The sequence below is a fragment of the Rhodotorula paludigena genome (assembly GCF_050403205.1).
Source record: "Rhodotorula paludigena JCM10292 DNA, Rt_paludigena_JCM10292v1_ctg15, whole genome shotgun sequence".
Lineage (NCBI taxonomy): Eukaryota > Fungi > Basidiomycota > Microbotryomycetes > Sporidiobolales > Sporidiobolaceae > Rhodotorula > Rhodotorula paludigena.
The window spans coordinates 272,548-294,604 of record NW_027481443.1 but is presented as its reverse complement, the minus strand read 5'-3'; the positions used below and the strand labels follow the sequence as shown (position 1 = coordinate 294,604).

Sequence of the window (22,057 nt, the reverse complement as noted above, 5' to 3'; positions counted from 1 at the left end):
CAGTGCAGCTCGAGGCGGTTCTCTTGAGCTCACTCGCGCTGTCTGGCGGTCGGCTTGGATCGGGCGAGGCGGCACGAGCGTGGTGGGCCGAGCGAGGCGTTGACCTTGGCTCTCGCCTTCTTGACATTCACCTCACTTCCAGCGCGACAGGCTGCAGCAGCGACTGCGGCTCACTTGGGGCTAGAGCACTGTACTCACGCGCCCTTTTTGCTCGACTCGCGCTTTCTCCGCAGCTTCGCTCGCTGGTCTCGTCCACCGCATGCGAGCGATCTCACAACGCTGATTCCGCACGAGCACCGACGATGACCTCAGTACCCGGCTCCATGATACCTCAGAGCCGCGCGGTAGCCCAAGTGCGGGTGCGCGAGGCTGCGCAGGGCATGCTCGCCGCCTTCAGCCTGCGCGTCGAGCGCCCGCTTGAGCTGCTCGCGCGCACCCTTTGTCTGCTCCAGCAAAGCCCTGCCATTCCGTGCATATGTGTCGATCTGCTGGATCTTGTTTGCCTGGACGGGCCGCTGGCGGCGAAGCTGGGTCGCTTGAGCCTCCGCATGCGCAACCACGGCTTCGAGTTTGGGCAGCAGGTGGTTGAGCTGCTTGGGAAAAGCTCAGTCAGCAGCTCTCCCGCCGTGCTGGACTTGTGTCACTCACAAGCTCGAATGACCTGCGGGTGACTGCATGGTCCCACCGCCCATCCATGGGATGAGCAGGATAAAAGACGTCCACTGCGGAGTTTGGCATATCAGTCACTCACTGTTGGCGCTCGTGCGTGAGCGTACTTACGTCGGTTCTTGAGAGCAATCATGGACTCCTCAGTGTCGGGAAACGGACCCTTGAGAAGCTCGTCGGCTTCTTTCTCGAAACAGCGTTCCTGCGCAGAGCGCCCATTAATTAGCCGTACCGTATCCGGGTTTCGCGCCACAACAAGAACGTACAATGGCTTCAAGGATTGGCTCGAGGCGCTTCTTGCCGTGGCCATTGTCGACGAGGTGCTGTGCTGCCCGCCGTCGCGTTAACGCCGTGTTCTGGTCGCGGTTCACACGGGAGCCTACCTCTCTTGCGCACCTGCTCAAGCTCTGTGAAGCCTGAGCTCTTTACATACTGCTGCTCAACCTCGTAGATCTCGGATGCATGCTCCAGAGCCTGCGCACGAGGCCACATACGTTAGTCCCGCCCGCGGCGAGTCAGGAAGAAGCGCAATGGAGGTCTACCTTATTGATTTGCCCTTGGACAGTCTTGAGACGGCCATGCCACCCAGGCATGGAGCGCGTCTGCCCCAAGAGTGCCACAACTGCGAGCAAAACAGGCTGAAGGCATTAGCGCGGAACCGTGGTCGGCTCAGACTTTTTCGCAGCTGCGCACCGCGTTGCTCTGTGAAGGAAGAACGTTTGAGCAAGGAATCTGCCAAGCTGAACAAAGACACCGTACTCAGCTCCTCGAGCTTTGCTGGGTCGTGCGGAAGGCCGCCACGGCAGACCGCGTTGACCTGCTCGGCAAGGGTATTAGCACCGCGCTGGCTCGTACCCTGTTGACTCTTCAGGGGCAACATGGAGACGTGTGACAAGGAAGAAAGAGCAACATGACCGAAACAGAGCAACACGGAAAGGAGACACGCGGACAATCCGCGGATCTTTCTGCGCACAAGAGGCACAAGTAGTTACCCACCCGCCTCGTGTAGGCTATGCAGAGGCTCAAGTTGTTGTCAGGAAGGCTCGCTAAGGCCTCAATGCTACGGCCAGTGTCGCGCGGAAGCGCCTCATCCTCAGTAGCCGATCCCACGGTACCTCAGCGCCGCACGGTAGCCCATTCCGCCCCCCGCCAGGCTCTGCTCCGCCCTCGTGCTCAATTCAGCAAGAACTTTCTCCAAGTCCTTGCGAGTTGCTGGAAAGCCGTCCATGACGCGCTGGATGGCTTCGGCTTCGTGGTGCCGGTTCTCGGGGCTCTTGAACAGGCGCTCATGCCACGCCAGCGAGTTGGGATCGTCGAGATGCTCGATATGCGCATGAGCACGCTGCTCAATAACGTCCATCTGCAAGGTACAAGTTCGGCATGTGAAAGCGCTGAACGATGGGGCGGCGAAACTCACGATGCCAAGCAAAGCGCGGGCGATCTCCGGCCGGCGATGCTCGTAATGCGGCACATGAAGGGCAAGGGCGACTTGATGCGCCGACATGTTAGTCCACAGTGGTTGCGGCGAGAGATCCGCCAGATACGCACGAGCTCGAAATTTCTCCATGAGGTCTGAGAGGGTGCTGGACGGCGATACCTTGAGGTAAGATTGAAGAAGTTCGTCACGGTGTGCATCCTGCGGTTGCGGGCTGGTCAGTAAGTCCGAGTTGGTCGCAAGTGCGTCAAAAGTCTACGATGATTTCGATGACCCTGCTTGGTTGCACATAGCCTGGTCGGCTCCTCACACCGCGCTGGCGCAGTGCCACAGCTGCGGTGGAGTCGGGATCAGTCTCGGGAGAGGGAAGAGCGGATGGGACAAAGTCTGGCCTTCAACGCACCAAGACGCCACATGTTGTCGATGGCTCCCGTCTGCCCCGTGTGCGTACTAGAATACATGCCCTGCATCGTGCCCAGTGCAAGCTGTAGCAGACAGCATCAGGTCAAAAGCCAGTCACAGCCTGTGAAGACGCGATCGAGCGTACTGCATCCATTTGCGAGAGATGCTTCTCCAGGGCGCGCGCAAGGTCCGGTTCATGCTCAACGCGCTCTTGAAGCGCGATAGCTGTGCGACAAGAGACAGTGAGCCAAGCGAGCCGCGTCCAGGATTCGGACCGAGATCAACAGGAAGTCCGCTGAACGACTTACCCTCGGAGTCTGTTTCGTTGACAAGTCAGCGCCTCGACGGTCGAGCAATAGGCGCAACGAGCTCACAATTCTCTTGGACAGCCTCTAGCCCGGAAGGCTGAGCCGTGCAGACACGGCGGACGGTTTCCGCCAAGGATTTGCGGCGACCGGAGTGCGCCATGTTGAAACGCTAGGGCAGCGAGAGCAACGCAAGGGAGCAGGGCGCTGGGATGACAACACACAAGCAGAAGGGAAAGCCATGCAACAGTCCGGTCGTGGGGAAGCAAACGCACTCCAGGAGACCACGCGAAAAGTCCATCAGAGCCGGACGCTCCTCGCTTCGGCGGTGTAGCCTCTCAACACAGCGGTCGGTCCCCTCGAGAACAGTGAGGAGTAGCGCAAAGTGTCGTGAGAAGCCAGGCAATGCTGCAGTGTCGCTGGCGCGTTCAGTATCCAATCCCGCGGTACCGCAGCGCGGCGCGGTAACCCATCGCGCCCCTCGCGAGGCTCTGCTGCACCGCCTCTTTCGCCTTGCGCGCGGCGTCGAGGGCGTTCTGCATCCTTCTTCGGGTCTCGGGCAGAGTGGTGACATAGGCTTCGAGAGCGCTGGGCAAGACGCCCCAGATTTCGGCGAGAGTCTCGGGTTTCTGGTTTTGGATGTGAGGAGCAAAGAGACTTTGCTGTAGCGAGCAGATGCAGATCACGGCATATCTGTCAGCAGCCGCGCGGAGCGTGATGACTTGCAATGGAGAAAAGCAAGAGGTGCAGTAGTAGGAGGGCGCACGCACCCATTCGAACCATCGGGTAGCAAGGTCTGCTTGGCAGGCCAAGTCGTACGGCTGTACAAAGAACCAGTGGACAACTGCGTGGCACGTCGGGCAGGCAGGTCAGTTTATGACGCCCAATGGCCAGCACTGGTGTTGGTGCGAAAGACACGTACGGCCCCACAGCCTCGTGAACACGGTCTTCGGATCGAAGGTCCCGTGCAGCTGCGGCCTGACAAGGCGCAAGTCTCGGACAACCCCGTCGATGCGTTTGTCCTGCACAGCCGATCGTGAGCGTTGGCGAGCGAGTGAGTCGAGGAGCACGGGAGACGCACGATGCGCTGCCAGGCTTCGGCGAGCTCGCGGCGCCTGTACTGCACGTCACGATCGAGAAGCGTTTTTCCTGCGGGTGCAGCGCCGCCAGTCAATCCCTCTTCAAAGCTGTGTGGAAGGGAGGATGGCGCACCTTCATTCCTAGCTCGGACCAGGTTCTGCGGCGCCGCTTTCAGTACATCGAGGCGGAGGACGCCCTCCACCTGCAGCGCGCACAGGATCAGCGAGCTGAGATGTGCGAAGGCTAGGTTGGAAACAACGCACAGCACGCGCAGTGGACAAGTCCGCTTTTTGCGCCGCCCGCAGGTCCTCGATCTTGCGCTGAAATTGATGGACGAAATTGAACCCGCGCATCTTGCTGATCAGGTGCTTTACTACCGTGTCAAAGCAGAAGGGGACAAGATCAGCATTCGCGAGCAGCGTGAATCGACGGCAGCAGCGAACGCTCGGTGACTGCGGCGAGAGAAATGCGCGTCAGACGTGCTCAAACGCGTCCATTCAGGTCGAGCACGCACTTTGGCCCTCGAGTTCCTCTTCCGTGGCGGGAAGACCCGCAATGAGGCATCAGCACGTTCCCTGGGTGCAGTGCCGGGCACGCGCGGGCCCTTGTGCTCGTGATTGTACTCGTAAGGGAAGGGGAGCTCGCCAGGACCGCTCATGGCAGCGCAAGACGGGTGGCTCAACAGCTTCGAGAGAAGCTGGAGCGGAAAGAGCGTCGAGAAGCAGAAGCGGAAACCTGAGCATCACGGACGGTGTGAGGGCGGAAAGTCCGGCGACTCCTGAACAGCGGTCAACGACTTCTGAGTCCTCTCCTGGCATGCAGGCCGCGCCCGCGTGCGCCTCGCACGAGCTACGGTAACGAGACAAACGCCGCGGACAGGTCGGCGGCCCGACGGTGGAGCCAGCGAGAAGGTAGCGCGATGGGCCCAGCAGAGCAGGTACGAGCATTGAGCACCTCGTCAGTCCATTCCAGCGAGAGCACCCTCGAGGCGAGTGACCAAAGCTTCGTCGTCGTCGTCGTCGCCGTCGTCGTTGTCGTCGCTTGTCCGCATTCTCCGTCGCCGCTTTCGCTCATACCCGCGCGTAATTGGAGTGTATTTCCTCGCTACTACTAGCCTAGCCGCCCGCGCTACCCGCACCCGCCCGCGTCGCGCCTGTCGCTTCCCCACCAGCCCGCACTCTTGCCCATGTCGACGGGGCACGGCCCGCCCCCTGCGCTGGGCCTGGCGCCCCCAGGAGGAGGCCTGCTCGCACGGCGCACCAAGAACCGCAACACCAAGAACCTCGCGCTCTCGCCCGACGCCGCAAAGCCCGGCACCCTCGCAGGCACGAGCCCGCTCGACCTCTCCGCCGCAGGAGCAGGAGGCCACGCCCAGCCGGTGCAGGTCGCAGGGTCAAGCAGGAGCACGCGCAGCAACCGCGCGAGCATCGCCTCGCTCGACAGCGGCACGTCCGCCTCCACCCAGACCACCCACGGCACGAGCCCGCTCCTCCCGACGACCCCGTCCCTCTCGAGCAGCAGCGCAGGCTCGCGCAGGAGCATCTACCACAACCGCCTCAGCGAGCAGCTCGCCACCCTCGAGCTCGGCGTAGAGTTCAAGCTCGATCTCCGCAACGAGGACCTCGACGTCCTCGAGGAGCTCGGGTGCGGCAACGGCGGGACCGTCAGCCGCGCCCTCCACGTCCCCACCAAGGCCATCATGGCGAAAAAGGTCGTCCACATTGCGACGAGCGAGTCGACGCGCAAGCAGATCCTCCGCGAGCTCCAGATCATGCACGACTGCAGCTCGCCCTTCATTGTCTCGTTCTATGGCGCCTACCTCCAGGACCCTCACATCTGCATGTGCATGGAGTTCATGGACAAAGGGTGTGTTGAGCCGTGCTCGCAGAATTCTCGGTCAATTCCCACTCACCCTCTCTTCCACCCTGCCGCAGCTCACTCGACAACATCTACAAGAAGGTCGGCCCGATCCCCGAATCCATTCTCGCCAAGATCGCACTCGCCGTCGTCTCTGGCCTCACCTACCTCTACGAAGTGCACAAGATCATGCACCGCGGTCCGCCTTTCCCGTTACACGTTGCCCTGTGACCGCGCACTGTAACCGCGCACTGACGAGTTGCGCGCCCACACAGACGTCAAGCCAAGTAACATTCTCCTCAACTCGGCGGGGCAGATCAAGATTTGCGACTTTGGCGTCTCGGGCGAGCTCATCAACAGCGTCGCCGACACCTTTGTTGGCACAAGCACCTACATGAGTGTGCGTCCCCTCTCTTCTCGCCAGTCTGCGCAGGTCACTGAACCGCAGTCCTCGCGCGTCGCCAGCCCGAGCGCATCTCGGGCGACCCTTACACGGTCAAGAGCGACGTGTGGTCGCTCGGCATCACGCTCATCGAGCTCGCCATCGGGCGCTTCCCCTTCTCCTCGACCGACGACGACGACGACGACGACGCGCTCTCGTCTGGTCCCGAAGACGACGGCGCAGCGGTCGCGCGGCTCAGTCTCGCCGACGTCATGGGCGAAGCGGACGACGTCCTGCGCGAGCTTGGCGGGTCGCGCCCCGACGCCGACGCCGACGTCGAGGCAGGCGAGGACACGCTGAGCCCGGCCAAGAGCGCGGCCGAGCAGCGCGCGAGCATCGCCCAGGCCGAGCGGAAACGCACCTCGATGCGCCCCGCCCCGCCCCCGCCGCCGCGCTCGCGCAAGAGCTCGGCGCCGACGCCCGCGCCGCCCGCGAAGCCCAAGGCGAAAAAGACGGGCGTGTCGCTCGCCGGGTCGGGGCACCAGATGTCGATCCTCGAGCTTTTGCAGTACATTGTCAACGAGCCCGCGCCGCGCCTCCCGCCGGGGCGCTTCTCGCGCGAGACCGACGAGTTTGTCGAGGCGGCGCTGAGGAAGGAGCCTGTCGGGTGGAACGTGAGGAAGAAGGGCCCGCTGCCGAGCGAGGTGGCGAGGCCGACGCCCAAGGAGCTCCTCGTGCGTTGCCTCTCCTCTCCCTCCCATCTGTCGGGTATTCCTCTCGCAAGGTCAGTCGCTGATGGGCTGTCTGCACACAGGAATATCCTTGGATGCGGCAGGCTGCGGCGGCCGATACGGATGTCGAAGCGTGGGCGCGCACCATCCCCTGATCCCGTCCCCGCCTCGCTCTTTCTATCGCCTGCACCGCCGATCTCTCTTGCATGTGTCTATCACGCCCTGTCTTTGCATGTCCTCGCTCGCATTTCGCCTGTCTCTACTCGTCATCCGACTTTCCCACCCTTCCGCGCGTGTGTGTACCTCCTCTCGTCGTTCTCTCGCCCTCCCTCGCTCGCAAGTCTCCCTCGATACCCCTCTCTCGCTCTCGCGATGCTGCTGGAATGGCACGCGCTCGCAATCGCCCTGTCCCTAGCCTGCGAGACAGAGAGAGTCGAGTTCATTGGGCCCCACATGTCCGGACTCTTTCGTCCTCGTCCTCGTCGCGGCCATGTCGTCGCGGCTGAGTGCGTGGCTGGGCCTGTCTCCGGGAGTCTCTGTCGCTGTGCTCTGTGCGGTGCTCTCGAACGCGCTCCTGTCCGTCTCGTACCTCGTCCTCGTCAACGCCGCGTCCCCGTTCGTCCTCTCTGCGCTCGTCGCCGTCCCCGCGCACGAGCAGGGCAGAGCGACGGGCACGCTCCTCCTCGCTGACGAGCTCACCGCCCTCGCGCTCTACCTCCCCGCCGGCGCTCTCGCCGACGAGCGCGGCGTAAAGGCCGTCGCAGTCGCCGGCCATGCCGTCGTCGCTACTGCGCTCGTCGCGTACGTGCAAGCGAGGACAGAGGCGCAGCTCGTAGCTGCCAGGGTTCTCTTTGCCGTGCGTACTCGGCCTTGCGCCGACGACCCCGACCCCCCACTATCCATCTCCTCGGCTAACTCGTCCGTGTTTCCCTGGACGCAGATCGGGGGCAGCTCCCTCGTGACGACCCTGAGCGCAATATTTTCGTCCCTCTCGGCGATCCCCGCTTTGCCCGCCGTCGATACTTCACCAGAGGACGACGAACGGGCACCCCTCCTCACCGCCGCCGGTCCGCAGCCCCGTGCGCGCAGCGATTCGAGCGCGAGTGTCCTCCGGCGCCACGAGAGCGCGCGGATGGCGGGCGTGCTCGGGTTCGCAAGCGGAGTCGGGGCCCTCCTCGCCGGTGCGTTTCCTGGGTCTCTTCTCACCTCTCTGTCCGTCCTGCTAAATCACGCCTGCAACGCAGTATTCGGCTTTCTGCGTCTGCCGACACTCCTTCCACCTCTGCTTGCTCGAGCGGGCGAGTCTCCGGCCGACGATGCGGTGCAGGCCCGCGCACTCAGGGTCACGTTCTACCTTGTCGCCGCGCTCGCGCTGGTCGAAGCAGCGCTGCTCGCGGTCGCGCTCCCGCCGTCTACTCGTCGCGCAACGTCTGACAACTCTGGAGCACACGGCGCATGCGTCGAGGCGGGGGAAGGCGAGAGCGCCATCCGCGCGGAAGGCGCAAAGTCGAAGCTGCAGAAGGGCGCAAAGAGGCTCGTCGAGGGCTTCAGGCTCGCGGGCCAGTCCGGAGATGTCGCGCTTGGGTATGCAGCGAGCTTTGCGGTGCGTCGCTGCGCTGGAGAAGCCGGCTATCGTCTCGTCGTCTTCCACCGTTGCGGGTAGCGAGGCTCACTGTTGCCATTTCGCGCCCACGCACAGAGCCGCGCGCAGTCAATCGTGGTGACGGCGTACATTCCGCTACTCGTCACGGGGGTAAGCCAGGCGCCCCGCCCAATTTACTCGGTCGAAGCGATTGACAGCCTCGTCCGGTGCAGTACTTTTCCTCGCACGACTTGTGCTCGCCCGCCGCTCTCTTCGCCCTAGGAAGTCCATCAAATCCGACGCGCGACTCTTGCCGAGGGGCCTACATCCTCGCCTCGATCCTGACCGGGTCGATCCAGCTCCTCTCGCTGCTCCTCTCGCCCCTGATCGGCATCGTGTCGGCGCGGGCCTCTCCTCCGTCGCCGACCTCTGCCTCTGCGATCGACACACCGACACTCGCAGCCCAAGCGCAGCACCCACAAGCTTTCTCCCTCGCCCTCTCGCTCCTCCTCGGCTCCCCCTCCTTCCTCCTCTTCCCCTTCCTCCCACTCGCCCTCTCGACCTCGTCCCCTCTCACCTGGCTCGCCATAGCAGGCATGGGCGTCGCCCAAGCCGCCGGGATCGTGCTCTCGCTCGCGCTGGTGACGACGGGGAGGGGGGTGCTCAAGGCCCGCGAGCCGGAGAGGGAGTGCGCGGGGGCGCTGAGCGGCGCGTTCGGGCTGAGCGGCGGTGCGTGTTCTTCTTCTCGCTTGTTCGGCCCGGTGGCCTGCGCACGCTGGACCTTACTGACATGACAGAGATCCTCGACGTCGCACGCAGGGCTCGGCATCCTCCTCGTCGGCTCGCTCGCCGGGTTCCTCTTCGACCGCTGGGCGCCCGCGCCCTTTGTCCTCGTCGGGGTCGTAGATTCCCTCGTCGCTGTCGGTGCGGCGGTGCTGTGGCTCCGGGCATAGAGCTTCTGTAACGAGACCAGGTCTGTCGCTGGTCGGCTTCCGCGGCTGTCTGCTCGTCTCGCTTCAGTCTCGCCGGCCTTCTCGTCCGCGCGGGCCGCCGCACGTACCTTCACGCGTTGGCTTTGATCAGAAGACTGCATCGTGGTACTTTGGCTCTCCAGCCCGCTTACGACACCTCGCATATGTACAACATCTCCTGCAAGCCTTGCTTCAGCGCCGCTTGAATTCGAAATCGCCCACCACGGCCGTCGCGGCGCTGCAGACGTGCGCGCGGTACAGCCCGCATTTGATCGACCCCTGCGCGGGGACGTGGACGTTGTGGATGCAGTACCGCAGGAGGAGCTCGTGCGTCACGGCGTCCTGAATCGTGTCTGCGAGCAGGATCGTCGCTTGTCAGTTCGGAAGTGTAGAGTGCAGTTCGTGCGGAATGGAATGATGGGGATCGGAAGCGGACGCACAGTCGACCATGCCGCCCGGGCCCCACTGCACCACCGCGCGGTGGTAGGTCGTCCTCCCCCAGAACTTCTCCTTCTCGATGCTCGGCAGCGGGAGCGGCGTCCCGTCGGGCGCGAGGAGCGGCGGGAGGACAGACGAGACGGCGACGACGTTGTTGACGAGGCCGAGCGCGACGACGAACCCGCCTTGCTCGCGCGAGAGGAGCTGCGTCAGGTGGAAGAACTTGCTCGAGGTCAGGAGCGAGGGCGAGAGGTGGAACTTCCATTTGCTGTGCGTGGGTGAGGGAGGGTGAGCGCTGAAGCCGGAAGCGAGGCGGTTTGGGAAGGTTGGCGGGAAGGACAGCGAGCAAGAGACGCACTAGATCCAGGTCTCGCCGGCAGCTGCAGGTGGCCAAGACAGGATCTCGGTCCGTTGTCGACTTTTGCCGTCGACGCAAGCGCCTGTCGGACAGAGAACGAGGGGTCAGCGACCATGAAGCGGATTCGCGAAGATTGACCGCTGGAAAGGGACTCGCCCGTCGGGCCCATGTGGATCGTCAGCGGTCGCTGGATGTGGACCTGCTGTCCAGGTAGGCTGCACAAGGGAAAGAATGTGCCTTTCAGCCCGTCGTAGCGGTGACCGAAGACAGCTGTTGAACGCACTTGCACCCTTCCTCGAGGATCCCGCTCGCCTGCCACTTGATGCCTTTGGCCAGCACGCCCGCCTTGGCCTCTGTTCCATCCGCCAGCAGTCTTCCGAAGGTGTGCGGCGGGAAGGACGGCGGGCCGGGACAGGGAGGCGGCGGTTCTTCCATGGTGGCAGGAGGGCGCGGCGGGATGGGCGGGGGAGGACCAGGTCTGGGCGGCAGTGGCGGAGGGCCTTGCATTTCTGCAGCAGCAGCACACGAATCGAAAGCGACCGGAAGAACGGAAACGAAGCGGGGCGAGCGCAGATGCCTTTCTCTCTGAGCGCGAAGCAGTTGCCAGGCCAGGGCGTACGACCTTCACTCGTCAGAAAGACTCTACGCTCCATGGCAGACTGCTCTTCCGAAGCGAGCGGGCTTCCGCATTCGAATCTCATCAGCGCGTTCGTCTCGCGTCGCAACGCGAGCGACGTCGGGAAGATGCTGGGTGGAGACGGCGGGCGATGCAGTCTATGGAGGTGGGCACAAGTACACAAGACAAAGGAGAGCCACGCTACATGGGCCAACAGTCGTTCGCTACGCCGTCGCACCTTCCCTTGAACGGCGCAAAGTCGGCAGGCTGCAGCGACAAGCCCGCAACAGTCAGTTCGAGTGAAAGCTATGCAGCAGAGCGAGATGCGAGAAGCGGACGCACATGCCAATAGACGTCGACGCTGCGGATCCGGTGCTCGTCGACCGCGCGCGCGGGCCCGCCGCGCAAAAAGATGAAGCTGCGCCCCGTGTTCGAGTTGGCGCTGACGACGGCCGTGTCGACATAGTTGGCGAGGATGTCGGTCTGCGTCAGGAGGCGCGCCGTGTCGTCGAGCCGGTCCTGCGGCGAGAGCGCCCAGAAGTCCGACTGCACGAACGACTTGCCCGTCCCGCCGCGCGGCAGCTCTTCGAGATGGAAGTGCCGCGCGCACACTGGGTCGTCGGAGAAGGCGGACAGCGCGTCGGGCTCGGTGGTCATGAGGAGGAGGCGGGCTTTGGTCGTCGTGCGATCGAAGGAAGGATACAGGTGCGCAACGGACGCGAGCGATTCGTAAGCCGTCTCGCAATGGAGTGTGATGTTACCGCTGCGGTGTACGGAAGGGGTGAGTGTCGATGCATTCGTGATGACTGCTGAAGAAGCTGGACTGACCAGCTCATCTGCGCCGAAGCGTGACACTCGACAGCAAGCTTGTCACCGCCACGGAAGTACACGCTGAGGAGTGACACAAACAAGGAAGTCAGTCGGCATTTGAACGAGATAGCGCGCAAAACGAGACAACGAAGAAACGCAGGACTCACCCGACCACCGGCTCGTCGCGCGGCTTGTGCAACCCAAGCTCAAACACCTCGTTCCACAGCTTGCGCTTCAGGAAGTTGTTGAACGAGAAGTGCTCGTTCGCGAGCGCCGAGTACTGCGCGAATCGCTCCTGGAACAGCGGCGGGACCGTGTTCTGCGGCGGCATCGGGCGCTGCGAGTCGAGGTCGGGGAGGACGTCGAGATCGCTCATGTTGTAGGCCGAGCGCACGCTCCAGACGCCGACTTGGATCATCCTGGACGCGAAGAACCGATTGAGTCGCCGCTCTATCTCAGCTCGAGCGAGTGGGCGAGCGAGACACGCACGACTCCCAGCCCATGACCACCCTGTTGACGCTCATATCCCTCGGTGGATACTCGGCCAGCAGCGGACCTAGTACTGCCGTCTCGGGGTTGTCCTCCTGTCGGTAATACTGCGGCCGCCTCAGCTCGTCCGTAATGCGGCAGCCAGGCGTCGGTGCCGGCTCGAAGAAGTTGTAGTACGAGCCGTAGGGATTCAGACCTTCGGAGAACAGAAGGGTGTAGTTGTAGGCTTTGGCGAGGTTGGCCTGCGGAGGAGAGGAGGGTGAGCGCGAGTGAGGGCTTGGAGGTCTCGTTGGGATCGGCCCACGGTCTGGGTCTGCGGGCGGTGTTTCAGCAGATTAGTCCGCAGTCAGCGAACGAACTCGGAAGAGCCGAACGCACCCAGATGGTCATGCCCGAGCCGAAGCCGTACGAGAAGGAGGACTGCAAGCGGCAAAGTACGTGAGCTCGCCCCCTTCTCGCACCGGGAAGAAGCAACCACGCACCCAGTCGATCAACAATGTCCGTTCACAGACGGGCAGCTCCTCGGGAAAGGCCTCTTTCGTCCCGACTACGCTCGACTCGTCGTTCCCATAAGCGCTCCACAGCCCCTCCCGCACGTCTCCCTCGAGCGGCGTGCTCTTCCCCCGCAAGGCTGTCGCTCGCAGCTCGCTGAGCGTGAGACCGAGCACGAAAAGTGCGAGCCCTATAAGGCCGCGCGTCCACCCATTCCCAGTGCCTCCTCGACCGAATGTCCGAGCGAGCGGCGAGACGGCGCCGTCGCCGCTGCCGCTGCGCCGCTGCTCCCAGCCGTCTGCATCTGCATCGTCCCCTGCGACTGCGTGAGGCGCGAGCGGGACCTTATCGTCACTGTACGAGGAGGACGAGTCGAGGGAAAGTGGGGTGCGCGTTGCGATGGTGCCCACGAGGCGCTGGGCTGATGCTGGCAGTAGTGCTGCAAGCGCAGGCATCGCTTGCGCGCGGTTGCAGCAGCGAGATGCACGGGAGCAACGATAGCGGACCGCGGGAAGCAGGACGAGGAGACGGGACCAAGCGGGAAGCGCGACCTGAGCCAAGCGGAGCAACTGCAAGGCGCACGCACGCGTCTGCGCGCGTGCAGCTAAAGTGCGCGAGGGACGGGGGAAAGGCTCCAGAAGCGGAAGCGATCGACGCCGGCTGCGGGTTGAGGAAATGCGGCCAGCGCTTCCTTGTGGCCACCTGCTGTGTATAGATGAACGAGGCGTAGAGCACGCAATCTCTGCTGCAGGGTGACGCACGCTTGCAAGCGGCCACCTCAGCGCACTGCAGTGCTTTCCTCATACCAGCGATGCGTCCATCTTGACTTTGAAAGCACGCGCATCCTGGCCTTCGTCCCGCGATGCGACTCTTGACCGTGGGTCCGAGCCGTGAGCCTCAGAGGCGAGAGGTGAGCATTGGGACGAGCACTCTACCTCGACTCGAATCGCTCGCCGAGCCGTGTCGAACCCTGCTGCATGACCCGCGTCTACACCTCATCCATCGCGACCCGCTCATACCCTCTCGGCCGCTCCCCTGCGCCAGCCGCCCCTGCCCCTCCGCCTCCCCGCGCAAACCATCCTCCTCCCCCCGCGCCAGTCCGTTCCCGCTCCTCCCTCTCGCGGCGCTTCCTCTCCCCGACCGCGCGCCTGTACCCGCCCTCGGGGATCCCCCACAGCTCGTCGTACCTCACCCCGAGCTCTCTCCCGCTCGTCCAGAAATCGACGCAGTTGCCCACGACGCCGAGATCGAACGGGTTCGTCGACGCCTCCGCTGCTGCCGTGGCACTGGTGGGCGAAGCGCGCGCGCGCCGCGGCCCGACGAACCGGTCGAGGCCGAGCAGTTTGAGCACGAACGCGAACGAGCCCTTGGCGGCGCGCGGGCTCGCGCTCGACGGCGAGTCGGCGCGCGCGGGCGCGGGCGCGTGCGCGAGCGAGGCCGGGTCGTCGCTCTCCTGCCCATCGCCCGCTCCGCCGTCGCGCTGCGCCGCCGCAGCTGCTGCGCTGGCGGCGTTGTGCTTCTCGACTGCGCCAGCCTGCGCGGCGCCCGAGACGCCTGGGCGGCCGCCCATGTAGCCGTAGCGGCCGAGGTTGCTCACTTCGAGGGTCGTCATCTGGCGCGCGACCTGGTAGAGCTGCGCAAAGAGGAGGATGACGGTCCAGAGGAGCTGGAGCGAGGCCCAGAGGCAGACGAGGAGCGCAAAGGGGTCGTAGCGGAGCGACATGCAGAGCATCGTCGGTGAGAGGGACGAGCACGAGGCGGTAGGCGGCAGGTCGGGCGCCTTCTCGTAGAAGTCTGCGAGGAGCCGAACGATGTCAGCCGGGCGCACGACTGAGGAGAGAGAGAGGAAGTCCGCACAGCCCCAAGTCAGGCGGATGTAGACGAGCACGCCGAGGACGAGGGACGTGAGGAAGAGGAGGAACTGGCGGTGGTTGTTGACGCCGACTGCGCGCGCGAGAGGCGGTTAGCCGAAGCCACCTTCGAGCGACAAATCGAAGTGAGCGAGACGAGCACGCACTGTCGTTCCAGACCCATGGACAGTAGCTGTGCGACGTAAAGAAGGCAGCGAGTCAATGCATGCTCGGACACCCTGCGCCGAACAGCAGTGAAGAGTCCTCGCCGGATACGCACTGGTCAAACCTCGCGACACACCGCTCGGTCGCGTACGAGTGTTTGCTCCTCAACGGCCTTCGAACCTGCGTCACGAGCCACGATCTCAGCAATCGGCGCCCTGTCCGGCTCGGAGAGCGGCAGTGGGAGGGGAACGAGTGAGGGGAATGCGACGACGCACGAGGCACGAGAGGCAAAAATTCATCCCGTTGAACGCGCCGGCGTCGACCAGCTCCTCGATGACCTGCGCGCGCCGCCGTCCGTCCCTCGCATCAGCTACGCGCCTCTCTCTGTACTCGACCTCGACCGAGCAGCCCTGAACCGGCAGAAGCACGTGAGACGCACCTCCTTGAGCCCCTCGCTCCCGCGCTCCGGCCCGCGAACGGTCCCCGGGTCGAGGGTGACGGCGCGGTAAAAGTTGTAGCAGCACGAGGCGAAGAGGAGGGCAAAGAGGGCGTTCGGGACGAGGTAGTAGCCGTGCAGCTCTGCGCGGGAGGGCGAGGGGGATGCGGGAGGAAGAGGGAGCGTGCAGTGCGAGGAGAAGACGAGGAGAGGGCGGGTCAGTCTGCTGCACGGGAGGAGGGGCACGAATAGGCAAAGTGGACGCACGGGTCGCATACCGCGTGACCCACACCCACCCGACCCAGCCCAAGCTCCCGCAGATGATCGCACACAAGTACGGGCTCTTGGTGACCCTCTCTCCGGTGCCTCCTCCTCCGCCATGATGGTGATGATGCCCGTGCCCGTGCCCGTGTCCGTGTCCGTGCGGGGGCTTCTTCTGCCCCCTCGGCGACCCCGCGCCGAGCAGCACGCGCACGACGACATGGTGCATGGCAAACGCCGTCGCGGCGGCGAGCAAGACGCCGACGAACCAGGGCGTGTGGGCGAGGAGCGCGAGCGCGAGCCCGAGCGCGGCGGCGACGACGGCAAAGATGGCGCGGCGCGTGTTGCGCTCGCCGAGGGGCCTATCGACGGGCGCGCCCGACTCGGACAGACCCGCGTCGGCGAGCGCGCGCTGGTACGCGGCGAGCGACTTGAGCGCGATGCTCATCTCGCGCGCCGTCTTGCCGTCGGCGTTGCGCGCGTGGAGGTCTACGCGCGGGTGCGAGACGACGCGGCGGATGCAGGTCGCGTTGCCCTTGGTGACGGCCCAGTGGAGCGGGGTGAGGCCGGCGGCGTCTGCGCGGGCGGGGTCGGCGCCGGCGGCGAGGAGGAGCTCGACGCTGATGGCGTCGCCCTGGTAGGCGGCCCACGCGAGGGCGGTGTGGCCCTCGGGGTCGGCGGCGTCGAGGGCGAGGGGCTGGAGCGTGAAAAGGAGGTAGGCGACGAGGAAGGCCGACGACGAGTGCACGGCGAGGTGCAGCGCGTTGAAGCCCTGCGAGTCGACGAGCGTCGGGTCGGCGCCGTACTGCAGCAGGAGGTGCACGACGCCGAGGTGCCCGTTCCTGCGTGGAGAGCGTCAGTCGCAGTGTGGGCTTGTGCGAGGAATAGATCGCACCTGGCGGCCCACATGACGGGGGTGGCATCGAGGTCTCCGCCGCGGGCGTCGATCTGTGCACCGCGGTCGACGAGGGCCTTGCAGAAGAGGGTGTGGCCGTTGATGGCGGCCCAGTGGAGCGGCGTGATGCCCGCCGGGTCTGGGTCGGACGCGGTGAGGGCCGCCGGCGACGAGTGCGCGGGAGCGTCGAGCAACGAGTACAGCTGCGCGAGGTCGCCCGTCTGCGCGGCGAGGTGCAGCGGCGGCGGGACGGGCGCGGGCGGAGGGTCTTCGGCGGGCGCAGGACCAGCGGAGGATGGCCCGGCAGCAGCAGACGACGAGGGCGACGGCGACGAGAGCTGCGTGGTCGGGGCCGACTTGGCCGCGGGGCTCAGCGGCGAGGCCATGCGCTGGCTGCCAGTAGCTGCTCAGCGGTTCGGGGAAATGGGCGAGCGCAGAGTGCGAGGCAAGGGAGAGGCAGCAAGCAGCGAGGCGCTTGCACCGCCTCGTCGACTGCGAGGGGGCAGAGTCGGGTGCACAGAGTGTGTTACAGCGTGACTACGGCAGTGCGGTGAATCGAGGGTCTACAGACACAAAGTGGCGACGACGCGAGCAGAGAGGCGCGCGGACTTGAGCGGAGACAGGCGAGTGCAGTACTGCGGAGACTCCGGGGTGTGTCCACGGCGCCACCTGGCGGGGTTGGCCACCTGGCGCCTTCGTCACGGCGGACCCCGAGTTGGGGTCGGCCTCGCCCGCTCGAGCTGCTCCCGTTCACTCGTGTGTGTGTGTGTGTGTTGGCACTACTCGACTCGATACCACTCCCTGCGATACCCTCTCGCGTGCCACTCGACCCGAGCGAAAAGAGGTGAGTGGCTGCCGGCCCCCACTCGGATTCGATCTCATCTCGACAGCGCAACCCTCGCCGTCGCTCGTCTCTGTCCCTCTTTCGAGCGCGAGTTGGGACAGAGCTGTACCGCACTCGTCGACTGCACCGCACTGCCGCCACCCAGCCGCAACACAAACTCGAAGCGCTGACCCCCACGCACCGAACCCTCTCTCTCTCGCTTCGCTAGTTTCGCCCGCCACTCTCGTCCTCCTCCTCCTCCCCGAGCCCCAGCGAGCGCACCCGCACCCGCTCCCGCTCCGCCATGTCGCGCTTCTTCCGCCCCGGGTCCTTCCCGCGCCGCCGCCCCCTCCTCACCTCGGCCCTCGTCGGCGCCCCCTCGCTCTTCGCCTACTCGCTCCTCACCTCTGCCCCGCCCGCCGACCTCCCCGTCGATGCCCAGGCCCTCTACTTCTCCCCGCAGAACCCGCTCCGCATGGACGCACAGCACCAGCCCCCAGAGGGCACCCTCGACCGCCCCTCGACCATGTGGACCCCGCCGTCGCGCGAGGAAATGCTCCAGAAACTCGGCGCAGCTGGACCCCAGTCGGACCGCGACCACGACGGCAAGGGCGGGGAGAACTCGCAGCCCCAGTCGAGCGGCGCAGAGCGCGACAAGCGCTCCGACGTGCAGCGCGCGGGGCAGCAGGACCCTGACGGCAACAGCCGCGAGCCTCCCGCCGCCGGCGCAGACAAGGACGGCGAGTTTGACCTCTTGATCGTCGGCGGTGGCGCGACCGGCGCCGGTGTTGCGCTCGATGCTGCCGCGCGCGGGCTCAAGGTGGCCGTCGTCGAGCGCGACGACTTCTCGTCTGGTGCGTAGCGTCTCTCCCAATCGCGCCTCTTAGGCGTCGCTTTCCCGAGATGCGGTCGAGCGCGCGTGCGAGACGCAGCGTCCTTGCTCACCCGCGCGCACCCTCGCAGGCACGTCTTCCAAGTCGACCAAGTTGGTGCACGGCGGCGTGCGGTACCTGCAAAAGGCCGTGTTCGAGCTCGACTACGAGCAGTACAAGCTCGTCAAGGAGGCCCTCCACGAGCGCAAGACGTTCCTCCACACGGCGCCGTACCTCTCGCACCCGCTCCCCATCATGCTCCCCGTCTACACCTACTGGCAGATCCCCTACTTCTTTGCCGGCACCAAGCTCTACGACATCCTCGCCGGAAAGGCCAACATGGAGTCGTCCTATGTCATGGGCAAGGGCAAGGCTCTCGAGGCCTTCCCCATGCTCAAGGGTGACGGTCTCCGCGGCGCCGTCGTCTACTACGATGGTGCGTTACCTCTCTTCTGCCTCTCACTCGCTCTGAACGCTCGGACTGACGACTCGCTCCGGCGCACCCACCCGCAGGCCAGCACAACGACTCGCGCATGAACGTCGCGCTCCTCCTCACGGCGGTGCAGTACGGCGCCGTCGCGGCCAACCACTGCGAGGTGACGGGTCTCCTCAAGGACGCGTCGGGCAAGATTACGGGCGCCAAGATGCGCGACGTGCTCACCGGCCGCGAGTGGGAGACCAAGTCCAAGGGCGTCGTCAACGCGACGGGGCCGTTCACGGACGGGATCCGCTCGATGGACGACGGCAAGGCGCCCAACATTGTCGCGCCCGCGTCGGGCGTGCACATCACGCTGCCCAACTACTACGCGCCGGCCAAGATTGGCCTCATCGACCCGGCGACGAGCGATGGGCGCGTCATCTTTTTCCTCCCCTGGCAGGGCAACACGATCGCGGGCACGACCGACTCGCCCGCGAAAGTCGAGCAGCACCCGGTGCCCAAGGAGGAGGAGATCGAGTGGATCCTCAACGAGGTGCGCAACTACCTCTCGCCCGACATCCGCGTCCGCCGCGGCGACGTCCTCTCGGCGTGGAGCGGCCTGCGCCCGCTCGTCAAGGACCCCAACGCAAAGGACACCCAGAGCCTCGTCCGCAACCACCTCATCGACGTGTCGCCCTCGGGCCTCCTCACCATCGCCGGCGGCAAGTGGACCACCTACCGTGCCAGTGCGTCGCGTCTCTCTTCAGTTACTCTCCTGTGAATCCTGTGAATCCGAGCTCGAGCTTGTTGACGCTGACTCGCTACCGCGCTCGCGCCCCCCGCAGTGGCCGAGGAGACGGTCGACCGCGCGATCAAGGAGTTTGCGCTGCAGCCCAAGCGCGGCTGCATCACGCAGGACGTGCAGCTCGTCGGGTCGCAGGGGTGGACCAAGCTCATGTTCATCAAGCTCATCCAGCAGTTCGGCCTCGAGTCGGACGTGGCGCAGCACCTTGCGAGCAACTATGGCGACCGCGCGGTGCGTCCCTCTCGTGCTTCGATGAGAACATGTGGAACTCCGAGAACTGACGCTTCCGGTACTTGCGCAGTGGGGCGTGTGCTCGATGGCCAAGCCGACGGGCCTGCGCTACCCGGTGCACGGCACGCGCATCGACCCCGTGTACCCGTTCATCGACGCCGAGGTGACGTGGGCGTGCCGGCGCGAGTACGCCGCGACGGCCGTCGACGTGATCGCGCGCCGCACGCGCCTCTCGTTCCTCAACTCGGAGGCCGCGCTCGAGGCGCTCCCGACCGTGATCGACATCATGAGCAAGGAGCTCGGGTGGGACCAGCGCCGCAAGGATTCCGAGTTCCGCGACGCGTGCGAGTTCCTCGGGTCGATGGGCCTGTCGACCAAGCGTCTCGAGAAGCTCACGCTCCAGGACGTGCGCGACGGGAGGCACAAGGAGCACCTCGCCGTCGACGACGACTACCTCGCGCGCACCGTCTTTACGCCCGAGGAGCTACGCACCCTCCGCAAGCGCTTTGCCAAGATCGACGGTGCGCCCTTCGCTCTCTCCTTGTCGTGCTTGCTGTGCCGTTGCGCCCGCGAAGGATGGGCTGTCGCTGATTCGAGTTGCTTCTTCTCGCAGCCGACCACGACGGCAAGATTGACGCCGAGGACCTCACCAAGACCATGTCGAAGCTCGGCTTTGACGCGGGCGAGGTACGTGACCTTCGAGGAAATCCATTCGACTCGGAGCGGGTCCTTACGCTTTTCTTCTTCCCGCAGTCGACGGTCAAGAACGTCATCCGCGAGGTCGACGTTGACCAGGACGGCTCGGTTAGCGTGCGTCCCACTCCTTTTTCCTGCACTGCTTGTCGATTGTTCCTCACGGCCTGTCCTCTGTTCCCCTTACTCCCCCTTCTTATCACCCCCACGTCTTCCAATCCGCTTCCTGTACACACAGCTCGAGGAATACCTCGACATTGCTGCGGGCGTCAAGAATGTTCACCTGTCCAACGCGTTCACCGACATTACGCTCAAGTCGGGCGACGTCGGCGGGTCGAACGGCGCCGACTCGTCGGAGAAGGGCCACCAGGGCAAGGAGCACCGCGGGTCGGGCCAGGAGCCGCCCAAGAAGGAGGGCAGCAAGATTGACTACTCGAACAAGACGCCGCCGGAGAAGACGGGCGGCGGGTGGTAATCTGCCGTCGTCCCTCTGCCTCCCCTCGTTTCCTCCGTCTTCCTGCCCCGTCATAGACTGTCCCCTCTTCGCAAAAATCATCTGTGCATAGCCCACCCCCCTCTCCGTGTCTATCTCTACCCTTTAGAGCCGAGTTGATCTCCCTACACGAATGCAGTACCTTCCCTTGCTCTCTCCCTTGCGCCCGGAACGGGCAGAGCGACCCTGCGCTTCCGTCTTTGTGCTTCACTACCGCCTTGCCCCATTGCTTTGCGTGCGATGAAGCGTCGACGTGCTCCCTCGGTTGACCTTCTCAATCTCGCAACTTCCTCGCTTGCACCGCCACTTCAAGGCGAGGCGCTAGGCTCTCCGCACAGACCCGTTGAACTGCTTGTGTAGACGCGCCATACAAGGCTGCACGCCGGGAAGAAGCTTGAACCAACGTTCGGAGCCGGATCAGCGAAGTTTGCTCTTTGTGCCTGTTTTCCTTGCAATCCCTGCCCTGTACAGCTATTTGCAGCAGCCGACCTGACCAGTTGCTCAGAACTGCGTGCCGTACACCGCTGCACGCCGGAAAGAACCCTCTCCCGGCGCGACTCCGAGACTGCGCTGGCTGCGCCGCGAGTGCTGCTGAGCCGGCGACGTTCGGTCTCTTCATGCTGTGTGTTGCAGAAGATCAGCCCAAGTAGAGTAGCAACTTCGCAACGGCAAGGTGTGCCCACCGAGAGATCATAAAAAGTGTTCAGCACAGCATGTCGCGCATCGTGTGTGTGTACACCCTCGTTGTCCAGCTCTTGCATCTCGTCCAGGACTGAAGTATCATCGAGGAGCATGATACGTATCAGTCCGGGAAGCTCGGCGGCCACAACATGGCGCAACACACCTTCTTCGTCTGTCGCCGCGGTGCAGAGGTGAGCAGACATTCAGGTGAGGGCCGAAAAGCCGAAGTGGCCGCAAGACTACTCACGGAAAGAATCAAGTTCGTCTTCGGTCCATCGCTGCATGTCGTTTCGCAACAGCGTCATGAATCTTCGACGCTGTCCCGAGCGGTGGATCCGTGTAGGTCAGCGACGCCGAGGGGTCAGACCTGCAAAGTAGAAAAGCAGCCCACCACTGACTCAAGCTCAGTAGTAATTTCTTCAACGCGCTGGTTGGTCTGTCGATCGTCCTCGGACAGACCGTCGCGTTCATCCCACACTGCCAGCGCAAGGCAACAAAGTGCTGTCAGTGTGGCCGCACGTCTGCCGGCAATTGGAGAACCCACATCTGCAATCTGCACAGGCCATCAGCGGAGCTGAGCTGTGTAGCTGAAGGGCACGTACACTCTGCAACGAGGTCTTCCCACGTGACGGGCGCATGCTCCTGTGCGCGATCCTGCTGTTCTGAGCTTCTCCTCCGCCAAGAGTGACTCAGCTTTGGCCGGTGAGGATCCAGCTTGCCGCGCATGGTCTCAAGGCTAGAAGGCGCGAGACATTGTAAGCGAAAAGGGGAAGACGGAAGAAGGGGCGTCGCAACACCAGCAATTGCAACGCGCGAACGG

General features: G+C 64.5%; 8 protein-coding genes across 8 annotated transcripts; 3 read left to right on the top strand and 5 right to left on the bottom strand.

Annotated features, from left to right (window-relative positions):
- Positions 1 to 308: 308 nt before the first annotated feature.
- On the bottom strand, positions 309 to 2,571 carry JCM10292_005819 (uncharacterized protein; the record flags this gene model as incomplete). Its single annotated transcript, XM_076648425.1, has 12 exons — positions 309 to 590; positions 649 to 722; positions 781 to 868; positions 933 to 994; positions 1,050 to 1,140; positions 1,360 to 1,368; positions 1,421 to 1,483; positions 1,856 to 2,026; positions 2,084 to 2,154; positions 2,215 to 2,302; positions 2,361 to 2,434; positions 2,505 to 2,571. 12 exons carry the CDS (start codon positions 2,569 to 2,571, stop codon positions 309 to 311), a joined length of 1,140 nt encoding a protein of 379 aa, XP_076506114.1.
- A 665-nt stretch (positions 2,572 to 3,236) lies between these two features.
- On the bottom strand, positions 3,237 to 4,241 carry JCM10292_005818 (uncharacterized protein; the record flags this gene model as incomplete). Its single annotated transcript, XM_076648424.1, has 6 exons — positions 3,237 to 3,470; positions 3,579 to 3,652; positions 3,731 to 3,830; positions 3,890 to 3,957; positions 4,021 to 4,090; positions 4,152 to 4,241. The coding sequence occupies 6 exons, from the start codon at positions 4,239 to 4,241 to the stop codon at positions 3,237 to 3,239; spliced, it is 636 nt and encodes a 211-aa protein (XP_076506113.1).
- Positions 4,242 to 5,074: 833 nt separating this feature from the next.
- JCM10292_005817 (uncharacterized protein) lies at positions 5,075 to 7,013 on the top strand (the record flags this gene model as incomplete). Its single annotated transcript, XM_076648423.1, has 5 exons — positions 5,075 to 5,754; positions 5,823 to 5,944; positions 6,021 to 6,145; positions 6,211 to 6,861; positions 6,942 to 7,013. 5 exons carry the CDS (start codon positions 5,075 to 5,077, stop codon positions 7,011 to 7,013), a joined length of 1,650 nt encoding a protein of 549 aa, XP_076506112.1.
- Positions 7,014 to 7,348: 335 nt separating this feature from the next.
- On the top strand, positions 7,349 to 9,393 carry JCM10292_005816 (uncharacterized protein; the record flags this gene model as incomplete). Its single annotated transcript, XM_076648422.1, has 6 exons — positions 7,349 to 7,714; positions 7,799 to 8,039; positions 8,103 to 8,461; positions 8,558 to 8,611; positions 8,674 to 9,169; positions 9,260 to 9,393. The coding sequence occupies 6 exons, from the start codon at positions 7,349 to 7,351 to the stop codon at positions 9,391 to 9,393; spliced, it is 1,650 nt and encodes a 549-aa protein (XP_076506111.1).
- A 210-nt stretch (positions 9,394 to 9,603) lies between these two features.
- JCM10292_005815 (uncharacterized protein) lies at positions 9,604 to 10,714 on the bottom strand (the record flags this gene model as incomplete). The annotated part of the gene is made up of 5 exons (XM_076648421.1): positions 9,604 to 9,764; positions 9,852 to 10,117; positions 10,208 to 10,289; positions 10,364 to 10,422; positions 10,491 to 10,714. 5 exons carry the CDS (start codon positions 10,712 to 10,714, stop codon positions 9,604 to 9,606), a joined length of 792 nt encoding a protein of 263 aa, XP_076506110.1.
- A 310-nt stretch (positions 10,715 to 11,024) lies between these two features.
- JCM10292_005814 (uncharacterized protein) lies at positions 11,025 to 13,069 on the bottom strand (the record flags this gene model as incomplete). Its single annotated transcript, XM_076648420.1, has 8 exons — positions 11,025 to 11,090; positions 11,166 to 11,586; positions 11,652 to 11,714; positions 11,801 to 12,052; positions 12,123 to 12,364; positions 12,427 to 12,435; positions 12,501 to 12,542; positions 12,605 to 13,069. The coding sequence occupies 8 exons, from the start codon at positions 13,067 to 13,069 to the stop codon at positions 11,025 to 11,027; spliced, it is 1,560 nt and encodes a 519-aa protein (XP_076506109.1).
- A 533-nt stretch (positions 13,070 to 13,602) lies between these two features.
- Positions 13,603 to 16,607, bottom strand: JCM10292_005813 (ankyrin repeat domain-containing DHHC palmitoyltransferase family protein; the record flags this gene model as incomplete). The annotated part of the gene is made up of 8 exons (XM_076648419.1): positions 13,603 to 14,408; positions 14,472 to 14,558; positions 14,632 to 14,657; positions 14,745 to 14,809; positions 14,905 to 14,967; positions 15,069 to 15,208; positions 15,333 to 16,168; positions 16,222 to 16,607. 8 exons carry the CDS (start codon positions 16,605 to 16,607, stop codon positions 13,603 to 13,605), a joined length of 2,409 nt encoding a protein of 802 aa, XP_076506108.1.
- A 741-nt stretch (positions 16,608 to 17,348) lies between these two features.
- On the top strand, positions 17,349 to 20,538 carry GUT2 (glycerol-3-phosphate dehydrogenase; the record flags this gene model as incomplete). The annotated part of the gene is made up of 8 exons (XM_076648418.1): positions 17,349 to 17,898; positions 18,008 to 18,352; positions 18,430 to 19,080; positions 19,180 to 19,370; positions 19,441 to 19,891; positions 19,984 to 20,057; positions 20,124 to 20,180; positions 20,302 to 20,538. 8 exons carry the CDS (start codon positions 17,349 to 17,351, stop codon positions 20,536 to 20,538), a joined length of 2,556 nt encoding a protein of 851 aa, XP_076506107.1.
- Positions 20,539 to 22,057: the final 1,519 nt, after the last annotated feature.